The sequence below is a fragment of the Arvicola amphibius genome, chromosome 6 (genome assembly GCF_903992535.2).
Source record: "Arvicola amphibius chromosome 6, mArvAmp1.2, whole genome shotgun sequence".
Taxonomy (NCBI): Eukaryota; Metazoa; Chordata; class Mammalia; order Rodentia; family Cricetidae; genus Arvicola; species Arvicola amphibius.
This window is the reverse complement of record NC_052052.2, coordinates 121,985,662-122,013,545: the sequence shown is the minus strand read 5'-3', so window position 1 is coordinate 122,013,545 and position 27,884 is coordinate 121,985,662. Positions and strand designations below refer to the sequence as shown.

The window sequence follows — 27,884 nt, the reverse complement described above, 5'->3', positions numbered from 1 at the left end:
ATTGCAGTTACAAAGCAAAGACAGTACTTAAGTATTCACACCAAACGCTGCCATTCTAGGTGTTCTATTCTGGGGACTATGAATGGCGAGAGCAGCACAATGACCCTGGTGAGTAATTACCAGATAGAATACAGCTCCTCTGCATTGCTAACATCTCTTTCCCTGCCACCAGACCACTTTTCTGGCAGACTAATGACAGAGCAAAGCAGAAAGTGGTGCAGGGAACGTCACAGCACAAGGGCACTCCCCCTGTTTCCCAACATATGGTATTAGGAAGACGGAAAGGGTGGGTAAAAGAAGCAATGTAATTCAGTAACTTGAGCACAGAAAACCTGGTGCCTCTACACTTTCTAGAAATGGAAAGATTCAGAGAGCCTTATTAGTAAGTGACTTTAAATAGTCCCCTCCATGAAACTGAGATAAATACTAGATCATTATCAGATGGAGAGATTCCAAGGGGGTTGTTTGATTAGGGCTTACATTTTTAAGCTGAACAAACAATAAGGGATATCAAAGACAACAGTCTCAGTTAGGGAAGAGGCAGACACCTTATATCAGGGATCCCTAAGGGCTGCAACCTAAACACTCAGTGAAGAGCACAAATTAACAGACTGCCCTGGGTAGGCTGCCTCAGTCCCAATGCAATTCCTCAGTATTGTGGCCTCACAGGCAATGACCTTCATTGGCAATTCTATGCCAAGGTTGACTTCTTTACCTAACTGGTAGCCAACGGAAGATGACTGGCTCCTGCTTGGTCCAATAACTCAATATTTTAGTTTTTTCTTTATTAATTCCTAATTTTTCTCAACATTGCCTATATCTTGCTCTCAAATGTAAATAAAACATAACCCCCCTTTTTGATTTAATCACAGTCCCCTTCCCATTAATTACTCTACACCATTATTTTAAGCTCTCAAAGCTGGTGGCCACATATCTATGCTTTTCACAACAGAACCACATACCACCTCCAATATTTTCCTGATATAAGCAGTCTTCTCTAATACTAGTGTTATTAAGCCTGAGAGGAAAGATTCATCTGTGTGTTCCAGTTCTGTGAATGGGAGAAGTGAGAATTGGCTGCTCAAGGAGACTTGGCATAGGCAAGGACAATGGAAGGAGATTAAGTCATATCTGCCTTCATGTTAAAGCTAGAGTACACCAATGAGCCAACAGGCAAGGATATTATTATCTCTTTTCTTGGATGTCCTCTTAGAAAGTTGGTCATGTAAGAAAAGGAGCCCAAAGCGTATTTCTAGCCAATTTTTCATTTTCAGACACCCATTTTCTTCAATAATTCTTTCTTTTTAGAGTGAATATTCCCCACAACTGAAACACGGGTAGCAAGAGAATTTCATTATAGTATTCAATTTTTCTTTATAGAAAAAAATTGTTTCAAAAGAAAGCAAAGGAAATGGTCTACAAGAAGTCTAAAAAGTAGAACGCAAGGAAAAAATCACAACAGATGTTTTACCTAACCAACCGTGAGACAGCTGGGACATGTGCTAATTCTTATAATATTGGAACCTCTGACACAATACCCACCGAGTCCTCTCTTCCTGTAGCCTTTCATGTTTCTATACAAAGCAGACATGTAAAAACACACACACAGCCAGAGAATGGACCTATGGTAAAGGCATGTGAAGGTGTCAGCACTCCGGAAAGTCATCACATGGGTAGGGGCTGAAACTTGGCAGTTCGGGGTCTGCCAACCTTTACACCCACGGGGCACATGCACTTGTACTTACGCAGCTCGCCCACTTTGAGGATCTCGCACAGCATCTTGGTCAGTTCTATACTGCTGCGGCCGAAGGGACACTCGTGCTTATCCTCCCGGCTGCTGTTCTCAAGCACAATCTGTGTGAAGAAAGGGAAGTGAAGGTTATAGAAGGAATTCTGTGACCAAGCACATCAAGGCTCTTGGCTTACTCCAATAAAGACGTAAGGAAAATCACCCCCACTATGGGGTCTTCAACCAATGAATGTTGAGGCCAGGACTAAATAGAGCACAGAGAATATGGCACCTAAGACTTTGATATTTCTCAAGCCTCCTATAGCCCTCTGACCTTCAGGAAGAGGTTTTGCTTGGCTCGTTGGTTTTCATTCGCACAGAGGTGCCTGTGAGGAATTTGTCAAGACAAAACAGTACAGATTCACTACTTAAGTGACAGGACATCATTCTTGTCTCTTTCTGAGGAACAGCAAGCTTGTACAACTTCAATGTCAACATTTTCAGGGCTTATTTCCTATTAAAAGGCCCATATTTTTGCATGGTCTCGCTGAAGCATGTCTGGGGAACACGTGAAGAGGATCAAGCACAGTACTTCCCGGAGACTTCCCCAGTTAAATAAATGGTTTATTTTTTCTTGTTCAACTTGATTGGATTATAAGCTATCTGAGCTCAGGGACACACAACTCTGGGTGTCATAAAGGCATTTCCAGAAATGATTACTGAAGTCCAATGTGGGTGGGGGCACATGTGTCCACACAGGCCCTAACAAAGCTTTTTTAAAAAAGTTCCAAACACACAAACACAGAGACAGACATGGCTTACTAGTCCCACAGTCTCTCAGGTGGGCTATGGTGCTACAGAGATAAGGAATCCAGCTGCTGCCCAAGGGCTTGAGCCAGCCAGCGCCATGAGTAGAGTCATGAGGTGGCTTAAAGCTTGGCTTACATGCTCAGAGAAGGCTGCAGGTGTGCAGTAAAGCAGTCCATACCAAGAGAACCTCTAAACAGATACAGTAAAAAAAATAGGGATAGCGAGTCATAGAAAAAACAAACAGTTTAAAAAGAATAAAATCTTAGCTGGGCAGTGGTGACAAACACCTTTAATCGCAGCACTCAGAAAGCAGAGACAGCCAGATCTCTGTGAGTTTGAGGCCAACCTGATCTACAAGAGCTAGGTAGTTCCAGGACAGGCTCCAAAGCTACAGAGAAACCCTGTCTCAAAAAACCAACCAACCAACCAACCAACCAACCAATTGATAAAATCTTTAAAGAAAGTGTAAAGTATTTAAAAAAAAAAAAAAAAGATAAGCACATAGGGCATCTGGATCCTATGTGGTGCATTGTTGACTTTGAATTTCTTGAATGCTGATGAGCAAATGGCAGCTGCTGAGAAACACTGGATTATTGAAGGGACTGCTGAATGAAGCCAGCTTATATACTTCAGAGATGTCTTAGCTTCTAAATGAAAGTCGGGAAATGTGTTGCATTGGGGGAGAGGTTATGCTTTTGTTTCCACAAGAGATGAAAAGCTATGCATTCCTTCAAATTTAATAGAGATCAGATTTAATTAGGGGAGAACTCTGAGGATCTTGGCCATAGACATGAGGAGAAATAAATAAATAAATAAATACCTACAAGAAGGGTGACATACATGCTGATCCCTCTGCGTGGGAAACAGCTCTCAGATTGGGTAAGATATAATAAATCTTGTTGGCTACAGATCCACATGACTTATTATTACATGCTATTTATTCATATGGCATGAGTGTAGGTTTTATTATAAAGTTCAAGCAAACTTTTATTATAAAGTTCAAGTTAACAGATGCCTTTTACTTGCTCAAACAAAGGGAAAAAAATGTCATTCTTGGGAGCTGGCTGGCAGGACAGAGAAAGACTCTCTATATATTACATCACAAGGCTGGTCTAATCAGTGGGTAGATTTCTTGATAGAACCAAAAGAGAACAGTATTTTTAAAGGTGGTGAAATGAACTGGGAGTATAAATGTGGGCTACGTCTGTCCCTGGATGCCGCCTGTATTCTCTTTTCTCCTCTTCTTGCCTGCTATGATGTTTACCTATTTTGCTTTGATATGTCTCTGACCCCATGAGTGCCTGACACCTGTGCAGCCATAAGTCAAAATAAAAAGCTATCTTTCCTTCAGTTCTTTCTGTCAGACAGTAGGCAAGTCACAGTGACAAGAATAGTAACTCATGTAATGGGGAAAGCTGGCCTACCCATGCTGACAGCATCCACGGGTAAGGGCTAAAGAATTCTATGGATGTTAGTGACAGAGAAAGTAAAACAAAGGGAGCGTCTGTGAGTCCCAGGTCTCCTGTTCTTCATGTAGAGGATTTGTCCCTGGAGTCAAAGTGTGGCCTCTCAGTCCATCTTCTGAAAATCTGCTTTCCATAAGAAATTCTCCTGTCTCCTATAGCTAGCTCAAAATGATCTCACTACTTAAACCTAAGGGGACCATTTTTCACACAGATAGAACAAAAACAGAACACACCAGTTCTCCAAAGTAAATAAAATCCAAAGTCAGATGTCAACGAAGCAATAATACTTGAGGAGGCTGCTTACTTCACACACACACACACACACACACACACACACACACCACAGAATCACATTATACATATCTGAAGCTATGGTTGAAACTCTTCCTGTGTAAGGCCAGACTCCTAGCCCCTCATCTGCCATTCCTCTCCCCAGATGCTGGCCTCCCAGGAGAATCTACAAGGATGCTGTGCAGTGTGTGTTTCAGGTTCTCCTTTATTATAGTTTGGAGATGGTCTTAGTGTGTGCCCTTTCCCCCAGCCAGGCTGTGCTGAAATTTAATCTCCACTGTGAGGGATAAGGACAGGTGTTTAGGGAGGGGCCTGAGGTGGGTGATCTGGTCCAGATCAGGTCATCAGGGCAATACCCATGACTGAATATGGATAGTTTATAAAGGAGGTAGGAAGAATGGATAGGAAGGAGAAGAAAGACAGATAAACAGACACTAGAGGGAGTATAGCTGTGTGTGTGTGTGTGTGTGTGTGTGTGTGTGTGTGTGTATGCATGTGCGCTTCTTGAATATTGCCAGGTTATATGTCCTGCACACATCAGGACTTTTGCCAACAAAACGACCATCACCATACATGGAGCCTTGGCCTTTTAGCCCCAGAACTGTCAGCCAAAATGAATGTCTTTCCTTTGGAGCTACTCACGCTCAGACATTTTGTTATAATAGCACAAAGCAGACAAAGGCACCGTTCTAGACCATGAACTCTTCGGTGTCAGGGATAAGGACTTTATTCATTTTGCCACCAGTACTAATTGAGCACCTATGTGCTCCCGGGAAGATGGCTGGGCATCTTCGGGTAGGGAACAAGGTGGAAAGGGCCCTGACTTCACTGCGCATGCATTCTGATAAGAAGAAAGGGGAAAAGCTAAGATGCAGTTCTGGCCCACCACACATGCTGTGAAGAGACGATGCCTGGGGTCTGTGTCAACAGGTCAAGGATGCTTCCCTGGCTGTTGAGAGACAGGGCCCAGGTCTGTGAGCAGGAGAGCATCCCAAGTAGAGGTATCACAGTCACATCCCTTGAGGTAAGTAGGTGTCAGGAACACTGGGTCTGGTCTACTGAGTGAGGGGCCTGGATCTGTAGGGAGGCATCTGGACCAGCACAGAACCCAAACAGACCAGGCTGGAGCAGAGTGGCCGTGGAAACGCAGATGACAGGAGAGGCACAGGCAAGAGGATGAACGAGATCAAGGCAATCTGAAAGGATGGAGACCAAGGCTGACTTAGCTCTGCACACAAGACCACTGCACACATGAGCACAATGATATGGACCCTCAGGGCAGGGTCACTCCAGACACGGTCATCTCCTGAGTCCTTGATGCCTAGCTCCCTGGTCAGGGTACGCTGTCAACTGTCTCCTCAGACCTCATGCCTAATTCCCCACCTCTTTTGACAGACTTCTTTCTGGTTCAAAGCAGGGATTCCAGGATTGAAAAGCAGGAGGAGAGAATGGCTGCACTCCCATCAGTCAGAAAATCTTGTTTCTCTTTTTAAAAAATTGTATCTGAGAAAGCAGATCAGGGAGCAATGTGGAATCTCCTGATAATGAGGAAACAAACTGAAGAAAACAGCAAGCCGACCAGACAGAAGGCAAAGCCAGACAGGTAGCTCACGTCCAGCTCCAGGCTCCCAGTGAGCACATTACCTTGTATTTCACATTAACATTCTATTAACATTTCATGAGTGCATCAATATTTAATGAGGATGTGATCCGCATACACAGGGTAGAATTACTGCGGCCAATAAACGCGCAGGAAACATTTCCAAGGCACAGTTTATTAGTAGGCACTAAATTAAGCAGTAATCTAAGTAATCAATATGTAAATCACTCGGAGAAGCCCTTCTCTTTCTTTCTTTAATGTGTCATCTATCTTCTCGTATTTACCTGCCCCAGGAAAAACAAACCTTCATCCCAGATTCTCGTAGTCAAGGCAGGCAGAGTCTTTAAAGTTCCTTGTTCAAGTGTTAAGGTAGGAAATTTTACAGGAATAATTTAGAAATCATTATCACAACTATTACTAATGAGGTTTTAGCACAGTGAGAGAACCTACGGGGAAGTCGCTTTCATTTTCTCAAACACACTTCTATAACTAGACCCAGCTTCAATATTTTGAAATAAGCCGTGTCTGCCTGAGTCAGTGAGAAAAGCTCCATTTGGAAATATCAGTGCACACTTTTTCATCTTTATTTTCTCCTTTACTGTTAAATTATACTCTGGGACTGTGTCTTAGTTAGCGTTTCTACTGCTGGGATGAAGCACCATGGGGACGAAAGGGTTCATTTTGTTTATTCGTCCCTCATCATCCAAGGCAGTCAGGACAGGAACTTGGAAGCGGGAGCAGATGCAGAGGCCATGGAGGGGAGCTGCTCACTCAGCTTGTTCCTTGTGGCTTGCTTCTTATAGCACCAAAGCCCATCAGCCCTGGTGTGGCACTATCCACAGCAGGCTGGGCTTCTCACCTTAATCACTAAGGACATGTCAGCTAGGTGGTGGCACATGCCTTTGACCCCTGCACTTGGAAGACCCAGGTCGGCAAATCTCTAAATTCAAGGCTAGCCTGGTCTACAGAGGGAGCTCCAGCCAGAGCTGCACAGAGAAACCCTTTTCAGAAAAAGAAATAAAACCAAATAAATCTACACTGGAGTGTTAGGTAGACACTCCTTCAGTTGAAGCTCCTTTCTCTCAGACAACTCTAGTTTCTGCCAAGTTGATTTAAAACTAGACAGCACAGACAGAAACCAAAATTGAAGTCTAAATGTTTTCCTGACTTTAGCTTTCATTATGTGGGAGGGGGCGCATTAAGTGAACATGAGTGCAATGCTCAGGAAGGCCAGAAGAGGGCACTACATTCCCCAGACCTGGAGTTGTAGGAAGCTGTGAGGCACCTAATGTGGATGCTGGGAACTGAACTCAGGTCCTCTGCAAGAGCCGGGTTAGCTTTCAAAGAGTGAAATCTTAAAAATCACAGTTATGGACTATCTCAGAATATGTCACATACCAAGAGAAGTTACAATCGCCTACATGTTTTACAAATAAGAACACCGGATACCTGTGTAATATTAAATGAACTTTATACAATATATAATATTTTGTAGTTTACAGACTGTCTTTCCTGTTGTCTATCAACTGTCCCCAACATGTCCACAGGACTAATGAATGTGTTAACTTATAATATCCTCTCAAGACTGTAGGGATGACAGCAAGATGTGAGTTCTCAGATCATAGCTAGCCTCTGTCCAGCACAGAGTTCAATTTCTAAAAGTGCTAGCTGGTTATGGTAATTCAAGCTGCCTGTGATCCCAGCACTCAGGAGCCTTAGGCAGGGGTATTTTGAGTTCAAAGCCTGTGTGGGCTGCACAGTTAGACACTATCTCAAACAGCAACAATGTTTTTTCTTTTTAATCTTCCATTACCAAACCTCTCTCAGCCCCATACACTGGCTTCACATACCTGGCATGAAAGTCAGTGGACTTAGCTCAATTAGGCTAAGGGAAGTATCTCTCCCAGCCCCGTAAGAATATACACTGAATTCACATACCTGGCATGAAAGTCAGTGGATTTAGCTCATTAGGCTAAGAGAAGGTGTGTGTGTGTGTGTGTGTGTGTGTGTGTCTGTTTGTCTGTCTGTCTGTCTGTCTGACTCTGTATCTCAGTAAAATAACTCCAGGAACTGTGGTCCCCCTAAAATAGATACATCTCACTAATCTGCTGTGGCATCCCTACGGTTTCTACACACTTCACACCCCATGGCATGCTCGGAACATCTGGTTTTTTGACCTGTTGCAGATGGGGGATCCATTTGACTTGGGCCTGACTAAAGGGACTGCATGCTCACTACCAGGCAGCCTCACAATTCTGACAGAAGAGTCTGCTCACACAGGCCTTTGTTTTCAGAATCCCTTTGCTGATAGGCACTCGGGTGCAGCCTCTCACACACTTACTTCCTCTCCCCCCTGAGGCTCTAACCACTGCTAAGTACAATCAGTTCAGTGGCTCTTGAGGCCAGCCCTGGAGTGAGCCCTTCGGCTATTAGTGTCCTTAATCTCCACTGTTTTTTTTTTTTTCCCTTCTACTCTCAATCTTCTTTCTGTTGCTTCAGCTCTAACTGAAGGTGTGAGATGGCACGGTTCTGTTCCCACTGGCCCTGAGGACAGTTTGGCAGGTCTGATTCTGCTGTCTCCAAAGAGGAGGGACTGTCAGCACTGCCTGAATCTGACACAGGGCCCGGACAATGGAGCTGCTACTAACGCAAGGGGGCTTGTACAAGACACTGCACCTCTAAGGTCTACAGATATCTATTCTACAACACCCACCTTACCGGTATGCTGTGCCTGCGAAGCTGCCTTATGGAGTCAGGATTCGTTCTCTCTCTACTGCACCCTGCCTCCTTATCCCTCTGTGGTCTTTGGCCAGCATCTCGTGCAACACTTGTACCAGCAACTAAACTAAACTCAGAACTGTAAAAGATTACCTCCCCGGTGACAGGCCTCTGGGGACACATGAAAGCAAGCCAGATGCCTTCTTGTTCTTCTAGAATAAGGGGTCTAGAGATCTGGTTGTGATCTCACCCACTTACACTGCAAGTGCAGGCAAGGAAGTCTTATGCCCTATTTCAGCTGCAATCCACGCAGAGATACAAGGTGGAGCAGCTCAAAGGTGAACAAGGAACCCAGAACAAGTCCCCTCATGGCACCCGACTTCTGGCATTGAAATCCTAATATTAATTATGTAAAGCCACACTGAAACACTTACTCTTAGAACCGTTAGTGACATGAAAACACACACACATATACACATACACACACATAGAAATACACATACACACTGTAATACCCATCTTCTGTAATACAGAAAACAGCAGATGCGGACACCTGCAAAGAGATGCTCTAGCAACCTCAGGAGCTCTTATTCTGGGTGGTTACCATCTGTATTTCCGAAACAGGCTTACGACTCAAGGGCAAAGTGGTCTCAAAAGATGAGAGCACACAACACGCAGCTGCTGGGCACACTGTTAACTACAGCAAGACTAGGATGGGTGGAGCAAACACTGTCTCTGACTTAGATGGTTCTCGTCATTTTCCCGCAGACGTCTTTAGAACAGTCGTTCATAAACTTCCGTGTGTGCCAGATCTGCTGGCAGCCTGGTTTAACAGAGGTGCTGCCTGCTGCCCATGAGATTCCATGGCATTGGGTTAGACTAGAACCCAAGAAAATATGCAAGTCACGAAAATAAACAATTAACTTTTGAGACACTGCTGGGAATAGGGACTATTAGAAGAACATGTAAGGAATTATAATATAATAATATTTCTAGCAGTATAGTCCTAAAGACAAAGACAAAAACAAAACCTACCTGAGTCTCAATTTGCTATTTAAAATTTACAGGCAACCGTATAGGGCTGAAAGTCTATGAATAAAGCCTATAATGTTCAGACTGAAACTCAAAAAAGTGAGAAACAGCCAAGGTAAGAGTAAGTATAGCTAACAGCCAGGACGAGGAATTCCCAGCGCAGAGTGTCCAGAAAGTTTAGGAGCTGTATCTGAGGGCAAGAGAACGATACAACCCAGACAAGAAAGAGAAAGAGAATTCATAAGAGGTCAGACTGGTGAAAAAGCAAAAGCAGCAAATACACACAGGGAACTGAGATAAATAACAATCCAGACAAATGAGAAAAAATGGAATAAAATCCAGTTAATGAGGTAAAAATGCATTTAGAATGGAATTAGGCAGTTGCACATACTAAGGCGTAATAAAAGCCATAAATATAAAATGGCAAGGAATCGACTGGGTAATGGTGTAGTAATTAAAGCCTGGAGGTTCATAATAGACCTTGAAATGAACATTAATCAGCCAAAAAGAAACACTCCCTGCACTTTGGTATAGTGCAACAAAAGCCAGACATGCGGAACACATGAAGCAATCACAGCACTCGCCGTCAGCCCTCCCGTGTGAACAAGGTGTGTGTGTGGAGGGGGGGGGGGGATAACAGCACGGATAATGGCACAAGGTGTGTCTGTGTGTCCACTGACCCCAACATCAACGAGGGAAGCCAACAAATGGAGTCTTCTGACCACCTGAAAGCTAACAGTAGCAGAGGCACTGCTGCTTTTCTTCCGGAGAGCTGGGCTTCGATACTTCTCCCCCACGTTTCCCCTTAGATATTCAATAAATCTTTCCATAACCCCTTCCTCTAAAAATCTACAATTCTTTCTAGTTCTTTTCCTAGAATATTACTCACGTTCTGTGCCCAGTAGGAATGAAGATAATGAAGATATATGCATTGGCTTTCTTGATGGGATCAAAGCCTTGACAGGGCTAGCTCAGCCATGAATTCCTCACACGGGCAGAGTGGCGGGATTAGCAGGCCCTTGCTAACACAGTTACTGAACAAGTGAGAGGCACAATGGAGAACCGTTCTAGCCGTGCACGGAAGCAGCAGCCCTGCCATTCACAGGCACTCACTACACTCGCTCTCTACATGACCTCCCAGAACTTGCTATTTCTGTGTTCACTGTATCTTAACCGCAGTGAGATGTGGCCATCTTCCTATCCACTGACTTCCTCAGTCCACCTTCTCTTTCACCTGTGGAGCGCGCCTGGGCCGCAGACCTCCAATCTTCCTCTTCGTCATGAGCCTGCCTCGGGGCTCTGATGTCACTTAGCAGGGTACATGTCTACAGACTGGATCCACGCTCTGGAGGAAAATATTCTTGGAAGCCGCTGGTACTGCCTGTCTGTGTCTGTTGTGCTCCCAGGGGTGCTATCTCCTGGGAGCAGAAGGACTTGGTAAGCACGTCCTACCCTGTTCAAAGCCTACACTGCAAAGGCCTGCTCATGCGTATTGAGCTCAACCTTCTTTGTGGATTGTGAGGAGATAAATGTTTACGTAAGGCTGGAATGTGCCAAGACCTCCTCGCTGTGAGTTTCTGGGAAACACTTGGCCAATGTTTGCTATAAATGGTCCCTGTAAATGCTGAGTGGGAAGCAGAACAAGACATGAGATGATGGGGAGCCAGCTCCCACACCAAGGAGGTGTCCCCAACACGTCCCACCTGCTGCCTCCACAGCAGCACCCATTACCCACAAAGGCTACCATAGGAATCACAGTGAGCGAGGTTGCAGTAGTCACAGTCTGTGACCGGACACTCAGACACTGATCCCCTGAATGCAGTGAAGAAAGTGAACTGCACTTGTTTCCTAGAAGATGCTCTCCCTGGGCTTTCCTGCCCTCCACACTCACTGGAGAGCACTTAGGCAGCACGGCCCCTGTTCTAGCGGGAAATTCCTGAGGAATGGGGCTGGTGAGGAGATTTCTCCTAATTCCTCTATAAAGGATGGGAATCTCTGGCGCCGGATATGGAGGGGAAGAGAGCACAGCAGACTAAGGAAATGGGTACCTGTGGCTTTCCCAGGAAGCAACTTAAATGCCCTCAGGAAAGAACCCCCGTATCTTCAATCTGCCACACACCGGCAGCACAGACAGGTGGTCTGCTTTTGACTCCTGAGAAGCCAAGAAAATTGAGAGTGTAGATACTGAGATACTAGGTAAGGCAAGCATCTCAGACTCATATACCAAAATGGCTTTAATGTTTTTCAGATCCCTTCTTTAAAGACTCACCAAAAATAAATACATTTATTTAAAAAAAAAACAAAGGAAAAATTCTAAAGTGTGCTTAAGCCTGCCACCACAGCAAAGAGGTCACACTGCCCGATGGGCGCCTGTTTATTCAGCATGGGATATGGGATTTGGTGTTTCCCACAGGCCTGAGGTCAGGTCCTACCCCACTGACACTCCTCACATGCGCACCTCACCAGAGCCTAGGAAGAGCATTCTCCCACAGCAGTTACATACTGCCTAATGCCACTCATGCCTCAGCCATGTGAGAGCCTCGCCTGCTCATCAGGGCACATTCCCTCTTCTGTGCTTGTGCAAGGGTCCTGTGGTACAGGAGCATCACAGTTCAAAAGCTAACTGATCAGCCAGGTTACTTCCCTGTGGTTGGTAATAGCAACTTTATAGGCAGATGTTCTGAGGGTTAATCATGCTTGTCAGCTTGGCCAGAATCAACTAAGAAACAAGCCACTGAGCACATCGGTGTGGGAGTTTCTTAAGTTAACTGAAGTGGAAACACCTACCCTAAATCTGGGCACCGTTCTCCAGTGGCAGTCCAGACAAAAGGTCCAAGGGAAACACTTTTGTCCTTTGCCTTCTTGTCGTAGTACCTCACTGGCAAGTTCATCCACTCTGTTGTTACTGCTTCTGCTGCTTCTTCTTTACTGGTCATAACCCATTTTCTCTGGGCTTCACGCTTGGACTGAAGACCAGGGGGAATATGTTTAAAAATATATGAAAAGACTGCCCATGATTTGATTTTATACTGAAGTTTAGAGTCTTGCATTGTATTAATGCAGGACAAAATGTGATTAAAAATTAGGGTTAATATAAAAATAAAATTACCTGGCACTGTCACACACTCCTGTGTATAACAGGTCTGTCTATTGCACAGTTCCTAAGGTAGGAGAGCTACTTCTAACTAATATAATGCGATTTGGGGCACTATTACCATCTAAATTTGATAGCACCAACACAAAATGACTTCTGATTTGTCAGGCAGGTGGTGATACTGGCTGGCCTAGTATTATATGGTCATATGAATACAATTAAAAAATGGAAATCAGCAGTGAGTCACCCAAGTATGAGTGCCAGCATATCTGGGACAAGGTCATCTTGCAGCACACTCTCTCTTTGGTCTCTGTGCCAAGACAGACATAGGCCAGAAGGGCAGGTGCAGCCAGGAGAATACTGTTTCTACTGCTCCCTTTCTGAGGGTAAATTCCGCCAGGAGGCATGACACCAGAACTTTCTGGGAGGGCCCTGCCACTGATTTGGTTTGGACACTCATTTATAACCAATATAAACAAGAGCTAAGTTCCTGCTCTGGGCTGCAATAGTGACACTGGCAGCTGAGATCCTCTCCCTAGTCTCCCCCGTCGGGTTTCCAGGTTCCTGAGGGCTACAAGATAATAGAATGAACAATAAATATTAATGCCGGGGGAGGGGTGGGGAGGGTGCACCAAGCTTGTAGAGGAGGAGTGGACAGAAAGCAAAGGGGTGGAAATTCTATGGAAGTCTCTGACAGCAGAGGAAGCGGGGGAGTGACCTCCATGTCTAACTAACAGATGTCCAAGAGAAAAAGTCAGAAGAATGCCCACAGTGCACAGCCAGTGACACACACAAGGTCGGCAAGCATGCTATAGAGAGGACTGTGCCTCTCCATCATATCTAGCAGCCCTAAGACTCTGAGCACATGACTACATCTGAAGAAAAGACCAGTGAGGCCTGGGGGCCGTGGCGCACGCCTTTAATCCCAGCACTCTGGAGGCAGAGGCAGGTGGGTCTCTGTGAGTTCAAGGCCAGCCTGATCTACAAGAGCTAGTTCCTGGTCAGGCTCCAAAGCTACAGAGAAACCCTGTCTCAAAAAAAAAAAAAAAACAAAACAAAACAAAAACAAACAAACAAAACAAAACAAAAGACTAGTGAACAAGCAATCGGGAGGGATGCGGGCAAGAGCAGGAGGGTGAGACATTAGGTGCTCTTACAAGGCCTGACACTGGGATGGACCTTCCCTGAGGGAGGACTATGCAGAGAAGCAACAAGAGGGCCACTATGTATACACCAGTAACAGAGAGGGACCTCAGGAGAAACTACCTCTGGTGACACCTTGATCCTCCCCTACCAACCTTGGAGCTGTGAGAAAACAAATCCCTGTAGTTTAAGCCATCCAGCCTGGGTTATTTAGTTATGTGAGCTCCAACTGACTAATAAAAGTAGCAGTGTCTGGAGTTGAGTGGGACAGAAGTAGAGGACACAAACACAGAGCTACGGGATGTTGCTGTGAACCCTAACATCCCCCATCAGAGGGAGGGGAGGAAGGAAGACTCAGAAAGTAAGTAAACCTCAGGCTAGTGGGAAAGGTGAACGACAAGAATCCTGTCACCCGTGGTGGCAGGAGGGAACAACTGCAAAGAAAGAGGATTCTGACCGGTCCAGATGTCTGCACATCATGCAGACAGCTCCAGGACTGCAGCTGCCATGAGTCATTCCCCACATTGGGATGAGCTTTTTGGTGATACAGTTGCTTTTGAGCCATCCATGCTCCTGTAAATAACCAATCACCCTTATTCCTATAAACAACTCCAAGTTTTTTGGCTTACCACATTGGACTTTAGCAGAGTCTATGCTGGTATCCATTCCCCACCTTGGGTGAGTAGACTCCCCATGGGTCTGTTGTACTCCCCAAGGAGAGGCACACAACAGATGAGAGCAAGATGTAAGTAGTAGGTGTCCTAGATGGTACTTTGCATCAGAAGGGAACCACTTAGGGTTGCAACAGGGCAGGGATGCTTTGGCCAAGCTTGGAAGGATCTCAGGGTATCTTACCAGTGTGATTAACATGGCAAGAGCAGATGAGGGGAGGGAAGCTGGCAGCAGCTAGAGCCGGCTAGTGAAGTGTTACAGGACTGTAGGAGAGAGAGCTGACACGATGCATTATTTTAGCAGTGTGTGTGTGTGTGTGTGTGTGTGTGTGTGTGTAAAAGCAGGCTGTGAACATTATTCGAGAGTAAAGTCAACAGGCCTTGCTGGTGATGTTCAGCTTACACTCCTTATTGCAATGAAGAATAACCTTAAGCCCGAGATTTCCAAGTTACGGGGAAAGTAGAGCAAAGCAAAGCACATCCACTTCCATGACATAAGTGCCAAAGAGGTTTAGCTAAGCCAGAATCCTGCAGGAGGGACAGCGTCTACAGTTTCACCATAGGAAAGAAATAGAAGAAAAATTAAAGCCCAAAGAAAGGAATAAAAGCAGGAGTAGAAATCTATGAAATTGAAAGCATAATCAGTAGAGAAACACCGAGGAAATCAAGTCGACTCCTAGTTACAATCAGGAACAATTTTACTTCTAAGGGAAAATATAATACTAAGGGAGGAACAAAGATATAAAGCTAATTACAGACAGTGAATGTGAAAAAGGAGCCAGCGCTGCAGAATCCGTGGACTTGACAACCAATTCCCACAGTCTATGTTCAGACGATTTAGAGGAAAGGACTAATTCCTTGAACGACACAATGCGCCAAAACAGATCATCCAGGTACTTCCAGGTCTATTAAAGAAATTGAATCAATAACTAATAACCTCCCTAACCATAAAGCATCAGGCCAGATGGTTTCATGGGTGAATTTTATCAAACAGTTTAGGACTGATATGAACTGATTCCCTACAATTTATTCCAGAGGACAGAAGCAAATGACTCCTTCCTACACTCTTTTGTGAGGCCAGATCACCCTAACACCAAAGTCAAAGGCACGGCAAAGAAGGGCGACTTCAGACCAACAAATCTTTTAATATAGATGCAAAATTTCTCCAGAAACATTTAACACAGAGAGCTGGGAACTCAATGCTCACACAGACAGCTGTATGCATATATTCATAGTGGTTTTATTCAGAATTGTCCAAACTACAAATGAATCATGTTTGTCAATGAGTAAACAGTAAAACAAACTGTGTCATGGATCCACTGAATATTACTTAGGAAAAACAAAAGGGAACTTTGTTGTTACAGAGAACCTGCACCTTTAGAGAACTGTGCTCAGTGCAGAAATCTAGCCCCAACACGAAATGCTCATGACTCCATCTACGTGACATTCTTTAAAATCACAAAATCACAGATATGGGGACCATGTTGGTGATTGTGACAGCCACAATAAAGAAAAGGATGGCAGTAGGGAAGACGTGAATGGCTAAAGCAGTACAGCATGAGGGGAAACAGCACACCACTCCTGACTTTTGTGGTGATGTCAATTATATGCAAAGTGCATGTTATACAATTTATAGTGCAATGACATTATGTCAATAAAGGAACTACAAAACATTAAGTAGACTCTAACTAGGAATAAAAAGAATTACACATCACAATTGAAAATCAATTGATATAAACCACAGCATTAACAAGTTCAAGATCTACTAATACCAATTTAAAAAAAAGCACTGAACAACATACAGCACCCATCCATGACAAAACTCTCATGAAATTAAAACAGGAGGAAATTTTATCAGTTTTATAAAGAACATCTATAAGAAAATAACAACAGCTAACATCATACATAAAGGTGGAACACCCATCACTTTTTTCTCAAGACTAGATACAATACCCCCCCATACACACACACACTCCTATTTACTATCTTATTGGTAGCCCTAGGTAATTAAATAAGATAATAAGAAGAAAAACTGCCTTAGATTGGGAAGGAACAAACAATCTTGTTGCACTTGTTTACAGATGACATGATTTCTCAAAGCAAAATTCCCTGCAACTGCTAAGCAATTCCAGCAGGGGCTCAGGATAGTAATTATTCTATAGGCCTAAAACTGTCCCCAACTGCAAAGGCCATCAATGAAAAATAACAAAAAATCCGGAAGGACTGTAGTCCCCCCCCCCCCATCTCTCTATGAAACCTTTCCCTCTCCAAGGAAGAGGCAGGAGTGGGTTTTTACTCTGAGCTCCTGCACTGCAGCTACAATACAGGGCAGCAATAGGTGCCGTGCAGGAGAAAGAACCTGTGAGTACCAGGAGAGCTCTCTGCACAGGCCATACAGATGGACATACACTTGAATGCAGAGGCTTTATAATCACAGCAGAAAGAAGCAGCGCTTGTCACAAAGGAGGGATTCAGCAAACCTTTAGTTACATCACCAAGTAAGGAAACAAAACAGACAAGGTGGGCATGGAGGAAAGATGTGCAGAACTAAGAAGCCAAGTGGGCTTGAGGCAGAAAAACCACAGCAGCCCTTGAGAGGCAGCAGCTACTGCCAACAGGACCACGAGGGTGGCAGCCACACACGGGCCTTCTATAGCTTCGAATTCACAACAGACTTGAATTTGTAATGTGCCAAGAACATCTTTTTTTTTTTTTAAGCTAACACACCAATAATTTAAAGTCTACTGCTTCTGTTTGTTGCTGTAAGTTTAATCCAGGGCCTCCCACTTGGTAAAGGTATATAAGCACTATGCCAGCTCTTCCCGGGGCTTTAAAATTGACTAGGAGACTCTGCATAAATCAATGAAAAACTTTGAAACTGTATCTCAGCTTGGTCTGGAATGAAGAAAAACTAAATCAGAGACATAGCCATGTTAAAACAGAACTCCTGACATTTCAGACACTGAGAGGAGGGAACAGGAAAGCAGGTGGGGCAGCAGTGGCAGGTGGTCTAGGGAGGCCATATATCCATTGCATCCATCGGTGCATCCCTGCATGTCTGCCCTCCCTCCCCAAGGAAAAGTCCTCTGAAATAAGCCAGGCCCATGTTTAACAATGATCTCATCCTAAGGACTGAAGCATTCCATTCAAAGCTTTGGCTTTGGAAGTCAGAATTTGTGCTTTCCAGCCCAATTAGTAAATCTAATCACATACATTCACACTCTCAAGGGGTCCCGATTGTTTGGCAGTAACAGCTTGTGGATTCACAATCAACGGAATTAATGCTGCTATTTTTAGGCTTGAAAAAAAAAAAACCTGTACATAAAAACAAGCCTCCAAAGCTATGGACCTTGGTCAGAAAAAGAATGAAAATGAGAGGCAAAAATAAAAGTGTTTACATGAATTATTAGACAAAGAATCATTTTTGTAAAGCCCCCTGCAAGGTTCTGCCAAGGGGTCTTTGCTATTCTAAGCTGAATCTTTCCTCCGCATCACCTAGAAAGAAAATGTCACTCAAATAAAAAAGGTTCCTTTACACGAAACCGTGTGTTTAAGTGGCAACATATAATTTTATTTAAAAAAAAAATTAGGAGCAATTGCTGCTGAAGCTCCTTCAGGGACAAGGGGAGGGGAGGATCTGTCAGTGCTATGGGAACGAAAAAATGATGTTCCAGCAAGCTGTATTCCAATCATTTGCTTCATAGTTAAGTTTAATTACATATTACACACTGTCCTGTAATTATGCTGCTTGGAAAACTGCCAATTTCCCCCTTTGAAATGTGAAAAGTTCCTTAATCTACTTTGAAGAGTCAGCATCGCCTCCACCCGCACCCGCCTGAGCACAGGCACGCGGCCTACTACACTAGATCCTGCTTCCCTGCAGGATGGGCTGGTGGACAGCAGCTAGCTTCGTTCTCTATTTCTTAAAGTCACCAGGTGCCTGATGGTGCTCACAGCTCCAGAACACAAGCCAGAAATTTTACACTGAGTGGACAATGTTTTCTTTCCTTTCAAATTTACAGCAGGAAAAACTGTGAGGCATAATCATTGCCAGCCCCCTTCCCTCTTCACAAGAGCCTGGCGTTAAGTCCTTTATTCTCAGAAAAGGAATAAACAGACAGGACAAGATGAAGTCCTGGTCTCAGGAAGTTGCCTAGGTTGGAGAAGAGCAAACATGGAAGGCTGAGAATCTATCTGAGCAGTAACAAAGGGCACAGCCAGTACAACCATAAAAAGACCTTCCAGGTACCAGCAACAGGTTGAGTTCAGTGAGTTGGAGAGGATTCTTATCAATGGCCACCAAGATACACAACATAGAAGTATCAAAAAGACATAGAAAGCAAGAAGAAGCCAAACAGAATAGATTAAGGAGTCTAGGTGACTCATTAACAGAGGGAGAATAAGAACTGCTTCCAGGGAAATCAAATTCTCTTTCCTCTGACAATACCGGGTTAGTGGAGCAAAGAGCATCTAAAGGTTCACCTGAAGTATGGCTGAAAGTGCCACATAAATCTCCTACCCCCCCCCCCCCAAAAAAAAACCCAGATTATCCAGATGTAATTGGTGCAGCCACTGTGGAAATCAGTATGTGAATCCTCAGAAAACTAAAAATAAATCTATTATATCACCCCTTCCCCACATGGCATACGCCCAAGGGACTCAGCATCGTATTCCACAGATGCTCGTTTGGCCGTCTTCATTGCTGCACTATTCACAATTGCCAGAAAAGAAAGCAACCCAAATGCCCTTTAGCAGGTGCATGATAATAAAAATGGGATACACAAGCACAACAGGATGTTATCCCACTGCAGAGAAAAATGAAGACCACACATTTGGATCACTCCACTTGTATTTGACCTGAAAGCATCGTTCTTACAGTTGGGCTTGCTGAGAGAGGGCAGAAATTAAGTAGTCTTACCCAGATGCAACACCTAAAAACCACAACAACGCCAGGTTGAGATAAAGGTACAAGAAGTGGCACTCCCAGGTTAGTGGCAACCAACAGTTGTCTAATTGTATTTCAGGCTCACTCTACAGAAGGGAAACCTAACCAGCATCCCAGGGCTAGACCGCAGAAAAGAATCTATTACTATCTCTTTGCTAGATCAGCATAATCCTAACTATGTTCTAAATCTTAGCTATATACTCAGAGAATAATGTTGCCATTACACTCATCCAAGAAGCTCATTCTGCAGCACATGGAAACCATCACCGAAAACCACAACTGGACTGAGTGCAGAGATCAATGGATCATGGGGAGCCCAGCCCCAATAAATATATCTCCATCACAGATCCTGCTCTATAGCTCAGGGAACTTCCTGGAAGCCAAAGCAGAAGGATTGCAAGAGGCAGATTATCACGATGTCTGCTGTGAAACTTTATTGTTCATTGGCTGATTGCATCGATGGCTACATTGTGTCCAGATGAGATTTCCTGTGACGGTTCCCATGTGTTGTAGAGTAAAGCCTCTTTGATGAGGGGGATAGCTACATTTTGTGTTTTATACATGCAAGTGTATAGTCATATATGTTTATGCACACACATTTATATGTAACAATAATCAAAGAAAATAAGCTATTAATTTGAGGGAGAGGAATATGGGAGAGGCTGGAGGGGGGAAAGAAGTGGTTATTATATTTTAATAAGAATATATTTAAAAATCATAATTTTTAAAAATTTAGCTCTGGTGTATCTCTAGCTCTGTGACCCTGGGCAGGCTCTCTTTGTGTACCAGCTCCCTCAAGCATAAATACGGAAAGTACCAACTGCAGAACAGTATGGTGAGCAATTAATGAAGACCTTGCCATTGCCTCCCAGCAAGCTCAGATTATAAGCACGTGCTAGCTGTAATAACTATGCAGCCCTGTAATAACTGTGCAGGAGCTCTCCGGCACTGCTACGAGAAAACTTGACGGGAGCATCCCTGTTAAACTGAGGTGAGCCTCTACTGACAAAGCAGAGGGATATGTAGATAGAAGATAAAGTACAGAGTCACCTGGTCATCCTGCACTGAGGAGGGGATCACAAACAATGCTTTCCAAGACTCTAGAAGTGACACTTCTCATCTTTCTCATCCAGCAGTACTCTGGGGTTTCTGTCTCAAAAGCCTCAGATCAGTAGCCAACTACCTAGCCTCTCCCATCCTTCTCTCCTGTGCTTCTTCCTCCATCCCTCCCTTATTTACCTTCTTTTTTTTTCGAGACAGGGTTTCCCTGTAGTTTCTAGAGCCTGTCCTGGAACTAGCTCTTGTAGACCAGGCTTGCCTCAAACTCAGAGATCCGCCTGCCTCTGCCTCCTGAGTGCTATTTACCTTCATTTATTTATGTTTTTGAGACAGTGTCACTAGCTGAGTCCAGCCTTGCACTTGATCCACCGCTTCGTCACCCCAAGTACTAGGATAGCAGGGATTTGCCACCATTCCTAACCCTGCTGACTAATTTTAAAAAGTATTGCTTGGTGGATACAGTAGAAAAATTCCACTTAATGGATTTTTAAATATAGATATACTTTACATATTTCATTTCTGGAAAAAATGGCTCTAGTGAAAAGTGTCTTGAGAAACCCATACTTAATTTGAGATATACATCGTTCTCCACAATCTCATACTTAACATATTATCAATATTTTTTCTGATTTTGTATTATAAACATAATATTACAAACATAATTGCCCTGGCCTGCAATTATGTGAAACTAGTATAACTAATCTTATTTTTAAAAGCATTTCTATATTCCTCATCAGGAAATTCATTATCATCTACTTATAGTCACCTAGTGTCCCATGATATTGCAGTGGATAAAATGCTAGTCATAAACTAGGAGGTATGATAAAGCAAGAATTGCACAGGAATTGCAGGGTACTCCACCAAATTGCATACATTAATTATGCAAATTGTTTTCATAGACCGATTATACCTCAATAAAAAAAAAAGGATTGCAGAGTATGTAAAGAACAAACCAGTGCCAGCGTTGACTTTTCATTTTGATCCTGGAAGCCTCCAGATCTTATAAATCCTGTTGAGTAACACCTTTATGGTGAGAGTCTATAAATTAGTGAGGGAGCAGCTTCATTAGGGAAACATATTTATGATACAGCCCCACAAGAACTGAGGCGGAACAATGAGTTAGGTCTGCTTTATTCCATACTGACCAACTGTCACCTGGTTTCTTCAGAAAGTCGGGCCATTGTCTAAAGTCAGGTCACAGGAGGAAGGAAGTCCACAATGCTAGCTCTCTGATATAGCTAAAGAAGATATTTCCAAAAGTTGTGAAAAATTACCTGTTCCACATAGTACGAAAAACCTCACATTATCAAAGAGAGCTTCTATGACTTATTAGAGGGTTCCCAATACCATGTACATCTAAAACCCCCTAAGGAAGGAGACAAGGAATTTCCCAAATGGAAAGCAATTATTACTGGTGTGTGTGTGTGTGTGTGTGTGTGTGTGTGTGTGTGTGTGTGTGTGTGATTATTTCTTCTCTATAAGAGCCAAATCTTAGCTTTTATCCTTACTACCACATCTACTGTACACGGTACCATGTCTGCTTGGTGTTTGATAATATTCTTGAATGAGACAATGAATGAATGATTGTAACACTCAAAAAAAAATAATTTAGTGCATTTTCTTCAACTTTCTTTTAGCATCTAAGGACATACGCCTTACCCTGCCCCCAATAGCTTTTGTATTCTCTGATAATATACAAGCAACCATAGAAGGATCTCACTTGCGTGCATTTAGCTTTTATTGTTGCACATTTAAAACTCACCTAGTTTCTGCAAGGGTCGGTCTCATGCCTGAAAACAGGTTCTGAATATTTGGATTGCTTCTTCATGTCACTGCCTTGACACAAGAGATCAACCAAGAATGCTCCGCTATGACACTTTTACTGGGCGCTCTTATTCCTTGAAATAACACTGTTTGGTGTTAATCAAATATTTGATAATATGATGAAAGATTCATATCTGAAATCATGGTGATTTCACTCCACACTCAGTGAGATGCTCAGATCTGTAATTCCTCCTCGGGTCTGTGCCCATCCAACTGTGGGGTAATTCAATTACATCTGCAGCTTTCACTAGAACACAGTTACTGTAGTTTTATTCAAGTATTACATAAGAAACCTAGCCACCCATCAAGAAATTCATGTGGCAAATAGTATCTTTAGAAGTATGAAGGCCATGAATTTCAGATGAGGACAAAGAATAAAGCTATGAAAATTCTGTTCTTTTTTCCTTAAGAAAGTTTTTTCATACACTACATTTTGATTATATTATTTCCCTTTCCCTAACTCCTCCTAGATATTCCCCACCTCCCTACACACTCAATTTCATGTTCCTTCTTTATTTCTTAAAAAGGAGAAAAAAATCAAACAAACAGTAAGACAACAAAAAATAGACCAAAACAAAATGAAACAAAAAGCATATAAAAAAAACAAACAAACAAACATGGAGTCTATTTTGCATTGGCAAACTAATTCTTTAACTGCTTGATTAATAAGGAAATAATGGAAGGTACTAGGCACTAGACAGTGGGCCAATAGTTGGAAATGTAAATGAACTTCAGTGTCTGCTCACACAGTTTATTTTAGTCAATTCCAGGAGACACGAAGCGCAGGTAAATATATTTAAAGCTCTAAAAGGTCACAGAAATTCGATTTGAGTGTCCAAGGTGCAGGGTCAATAATATCCTCCAGGAAGAGGGCCAGGGGTTATCTAAAGACAAGTTTTGCTTAGAGAGCTGTCCATCAGGCAGGTGGCATGAAACATTCAAACTTAAGGGTGTCGCAAATACTCAGGCAGAATTTATAACTGCCTGGTTAACATGTGGACTGCCATAATTTTGTTTTGACAAAGGGTTAGTTAGGTGGTAGCTCAGAGGACAGAGAGAAAGGGATAGGTAGTGAGAGATAAAGGCACGGGGATGGTGTAGAAGGAGAGTTTAGCAGTCATACAGATGCACGGACTAGAGAGAGTGCACATCCCGAAGAGGTGGAATACAAGGAACGCCGGGTCCTATGCATTTCAGCTCTGCACCTCAAGCTCACTGTCTGCCTCATAGAAACACTCAGGTAAAAAGGCACAGATCAGGAAAGGGACAAAAATGGGGGTAGGGAAGTCCAAATAGCCAAAGTCAGCACTCTCACCAGGTCCCTCAAGCCCAAAGTCTCCCTCTTCTTTGGATAGTGAAATTTACTTCATCTGCAACCAAATTGCTTCTCCCCACTGATACCTACAGTCAGGTTAACATCACTTGTCTACAATTTCTTAACTTCCTAAGTCCCCTTTCTAGAGCATATCTGTGGCCTTAGCTCCTACTCCCCACCCCAGCTTCTTCACTAGCCTCTATTTCTCATGTTGTTTTCTGGCAAGGGAGTACTTTCCCCAAAATTATTATCTCTGCTTAATTGCCTTGAGAAAATGTTTAGGTTTATTGTTTAGAAATTGTTATATCTGTTTAGAAATGAAGTTTAGGTTTGAAAAAGCACCTTAATATAGTTTCAAAGGTCATTAAAGACCTGTCTCCAATTTTCCCGTTGGGCTCGGACCGTCCGTGCCACTCCCATCTCACCTGTGCTATCTTGGTGTTTGCTAGCTCCCTCAACAAAGCATAGGCCATGACACCCCCTCTCATTTCCCCTTTATTTGACAGACCCTCCTCTGTCTTCCCTTCTGATGGAGGAGGGTTATCTGTCTATGTGTTACTTTCATTGGTTAATAAAGAAACTGCCTTGGCCCTTTAATAGGACAGAAAATTAGGTAGGCGGAGTAGACAGAACAGAATTGTGAGAGAAAGAAAGCAGAGTCAGGCAGACGCCTCAGGCAGTCACCATGCCTCTCCTCTCTGAGACAATCGCAGGTTAAGATCTCTCATGGTAAGCCACCACCTCATGGTACTACACAGATTACTAAATATGGGTTAAAGCAAGATGTGAGAATTAGCCAATAAGAGGCTGAAACTAATGGGCCAGGCAGTGTTTAAATGAATACAATTTGTGTGTTGTTATTTCGGGGCATAAGCTAGCCAGACGGCTGGGAGCCTGGCGGGATGAAAAGCAGGCCTGCCCGCAGCTCCTTCTACACCCTTCATACCAGTATGATGGTTAATATTGTCACCTTGACAGAATGTTGACTCACACCAACAGGTTTGGAAGGATTCTCTTGACTAGGTTAGCGGAGAAGGGATGTCTACACTAAAAAAACTGGGCAGCACCATTCTCTGGGCTTGGCTCCTAGTCTGGCTAAAACGGAAGAAGATAGCTGTTGACAGTCAGTTCTCTTCCTTCTCTTGACTACAGCAATGTGAGCATCTGCCTCAAGTTCCTCCTACCGTGACATGCTTGTTATGACGGACCATAGTCAATGGCACTGTGAACTGAAATAAACCCTTTCTCCATCAAACTGCTCTTGTGAAGGTATTTTATCACAGCAAGCTGGAAAGTAATTAAAGCACCCAGCTAATACCATGCAGTAGTCTGAATGAGAATGGCCTCTATAGGCTCATAGATCGGAATGTTTGGTTCCCAGTCAGTGGAACTTCTTGAGAAGGATTAGGAGACATGGCCTTACTGGAGGTGCTGCGTCACTGAGAGTAAGTGTTGAGGTTTCAAAAGCTCACACCAGGCCCAGTCCCACTCTCGCTCTGCCTGCTGCATGCGGATCAGGATGTAAAGTTCTCAGTTACTGATCCTGCACCATGTCTGTCCACTTTCCACCATGATGATCGTGAACCAACCCTAAATATCAACAGAAGGGCAAAGGGGAGGAAGGTCTGCAAAGCGATGGGCACACACATGCAGGTGACCAAGGTTGCTAAGACAAAGGCAGGGACCTAGGACAGAAGGCAAGACAACACCTAAGACCAAAATAATCACGGAAACATAAGAGAAGAGAAATGTCAAAAACAAAGGGAATAGTGGTGGGGAGTGAGGAAAAGAAGAAGAACACCACACTTTCCCTCCCTCCCCATTTTTCCTCTTGATTTTTTTTAAAACACGGTTTCTCTATGTAACTGTCCTCGCTGTCCTGAAACTCATTCTGTAGACCAGGCTGACCTCAAACTCACAGAGACCCACCTGTCTCTGCCTATACCTCTTCAGTTCTGGAATTAAAGGTACAAACAACCACATTTGGTGCACATTTTCTCTTTTTAAAGAAATCCCAACCACAAATCTGAGTGAGAAAGAACATGAATGGCAAGGCTATATTCAAGTGCAGAAGATGAATCTATCAAACAATACACATAATAAATGAATAGCTGAATACATACTAGAGATTTACCTTGTTTTAAAAAAAGAGTATATTTTATTTAAAATAAAAGCTTAAGAAAGAATTCCAGAGGTGGTAGATGACTTAAAGGAAACAATGTTTTCTGGACGCAGCAAGGCTGATGTGCCATGAACTCAAAGAGATTGTGTCTGCATGCGTAAGAGCCGTGTGAGCTAAAGCCAGATGAAATCCTTCCCTTAGCTGGGTATTGTTGGCAATGGATAGCTGGTACGAAAGGCAGAATCAGTTTTCTTTAATAGTGAAACCTCTGATATATTAGTCAAACTCCCAGGCAGACCTTACTCTCATGAGTACTTGGCCAGCAGAACCAGGACTGGATGAGGAATGAAGAGGGAATGAGAGGTTGGGTGGGGCAGAGAAGTGGATCTAGGAAGAGTTAGCTTTCGCCTTCCATCTAGTAGTCAATGTGCCAAAGTCACAAGGGACCTCGTGGAAGGAACTCTTGTGAGAAAATTTAACAGTATTTGAGGTACACATATTTCAACTCATAAAGAAAAGGCAGAAGAAGAAGAAAGACCCCGCCTTGCTTTGCCCCTAAGCTTCTCTTCAAGTCTTTGTTAGATACAAAGTTCTTTCAGGTTGCCATGGTATTGATTTCACTTATCGGAGTGTAGAAAACGCATTGAGAAATCAAGCTTTAAAACATTAAATTACTTTTCATAAGACATATGCTTCTCGTGCAATTAACAACACATTTGGTATCAGAGAGCTCTAATCTTAGAGGCATTTATCTGCAACCATCAATCAGTTGATGTGAAATTCAATTTCTACTTGGCTGCTACTTTTCCTACTCAATTCTCTGAGGCTAGATATTGTGTGGTCTCTCGAAATACTAATTTTCCTGTGATGAGAGCAGATTACATCCACAGAAAAGGCCTGTGCAGTAGGTATATGTATATGTAAGTGAAATTAAAGAAGGTTTTTTTGGTTTTTGGTTTTGTGGGTAGGGGTTCTTGTTTGTCTCTCTATTTACTTTGAGACAGGCTTGCACTGTGTGCTACTCACTTTGTAAACCAGGCTGTCCTCAAGCTCACAGAGCTGCTTCTGCCTCCTAAGCACGAAATTAAAGGTGCATGGTCAACAATCCTGGGCCTCAGATCCAAGTTTTATGGAAAAACAATTTTGTTAGAAAAGACTGAACTTCTGAGCATGCATCAGACTGCAAACCTTTCAGAGAAATGACCATAAAGGTCTTCATGTATTCAAACTACAAATAACAATTCACAATAGGTCAAAGCTTCTCAAACTGCAAACATTTAAAATATGGGCCCTACAGAGAATATGGAGTCCAACATAACGTCATTCACGGGAGTCACAGCTAGATGGTACAATTTCTCACTGCAGCTTACACAAATATACCCCAATATCTTCCCATGGACACAGCAACACTCACTGCCAAAGACCTGCTAAGGAACTGTCACAGCTGAGCACCCCTACGTCTCCCTTGTTTAACAGAAGAAACTTTAGCCCAGACACAATGGAATCATCCACATTTAAATCACTAACTAGTAACAGTGCCAGGAACATCTCCAGGAGACTGAAAGTCCAGCAGAGAATTCCCCAGTACATGGAAGACATGCTCCATTTTCAGCTCAGTCCGATGCTTCTTACTTTTGAGCAATTTTCAAACACTTTCTACCTTCCGGACTAGTCATCATTGTAACCACGTGCCCACTCCCTTTTCATTGACATCCCTCCTGGATTTCAGTCTTGCATCTATTCCACTCAATTACATCTGAGCTCTCCTCCCTGAAGACATAAACACAGTGCCACCATGAATCCAGGGCTTCAGATGTGCAACCCAACAGACAAGTCTTATGTCACTGTCCCCCACTCTCTTCTCTACAGGGCACTGTCCAGGCAGCAGGTGGCACCTGCTATTACACAGAAGCACTGAGGTCCCCACTTCCTTCTGCCTCCCATCAACAACCTAACACAGTGCCCGGAGTATGCTCAGGCTGTTACAAAATACTCAAAGGCTCCTCTCCACAACTATCCCATTTTTCTCTTTATTTTTGCTTATTAGGTTTTTATCTCTTAACAT

The 27,884-nt window shown here is 43.4% G+C and overlaps 1 protein-coding gene across 4 annotated transcripts in view; it reads right to left on the bottom strand.

Moving 5' to 3' along the window:
• Positions 1-27,884, bottom strand: part of Elmo1 (engulfment and cell motility 1) — a 517,917-nt gene that overhangs the window by 230,563 nt on the left and 259,470 nt on the right. For all 4 annotated transcript variants that reach the window (XM_038333241.1, XM_038333243.1, XM_038333242.1 and 1 more), the window contains one exon: positions 1,746-1,854. In XM_038333241.1, coding sequence (XP_038189169.1) covers positions 1,746-1,854 — 109 coding nt within the window. The remainder of the gene's footprint in view (positions 1-1,745; positions 1,855-27,884) is intronic.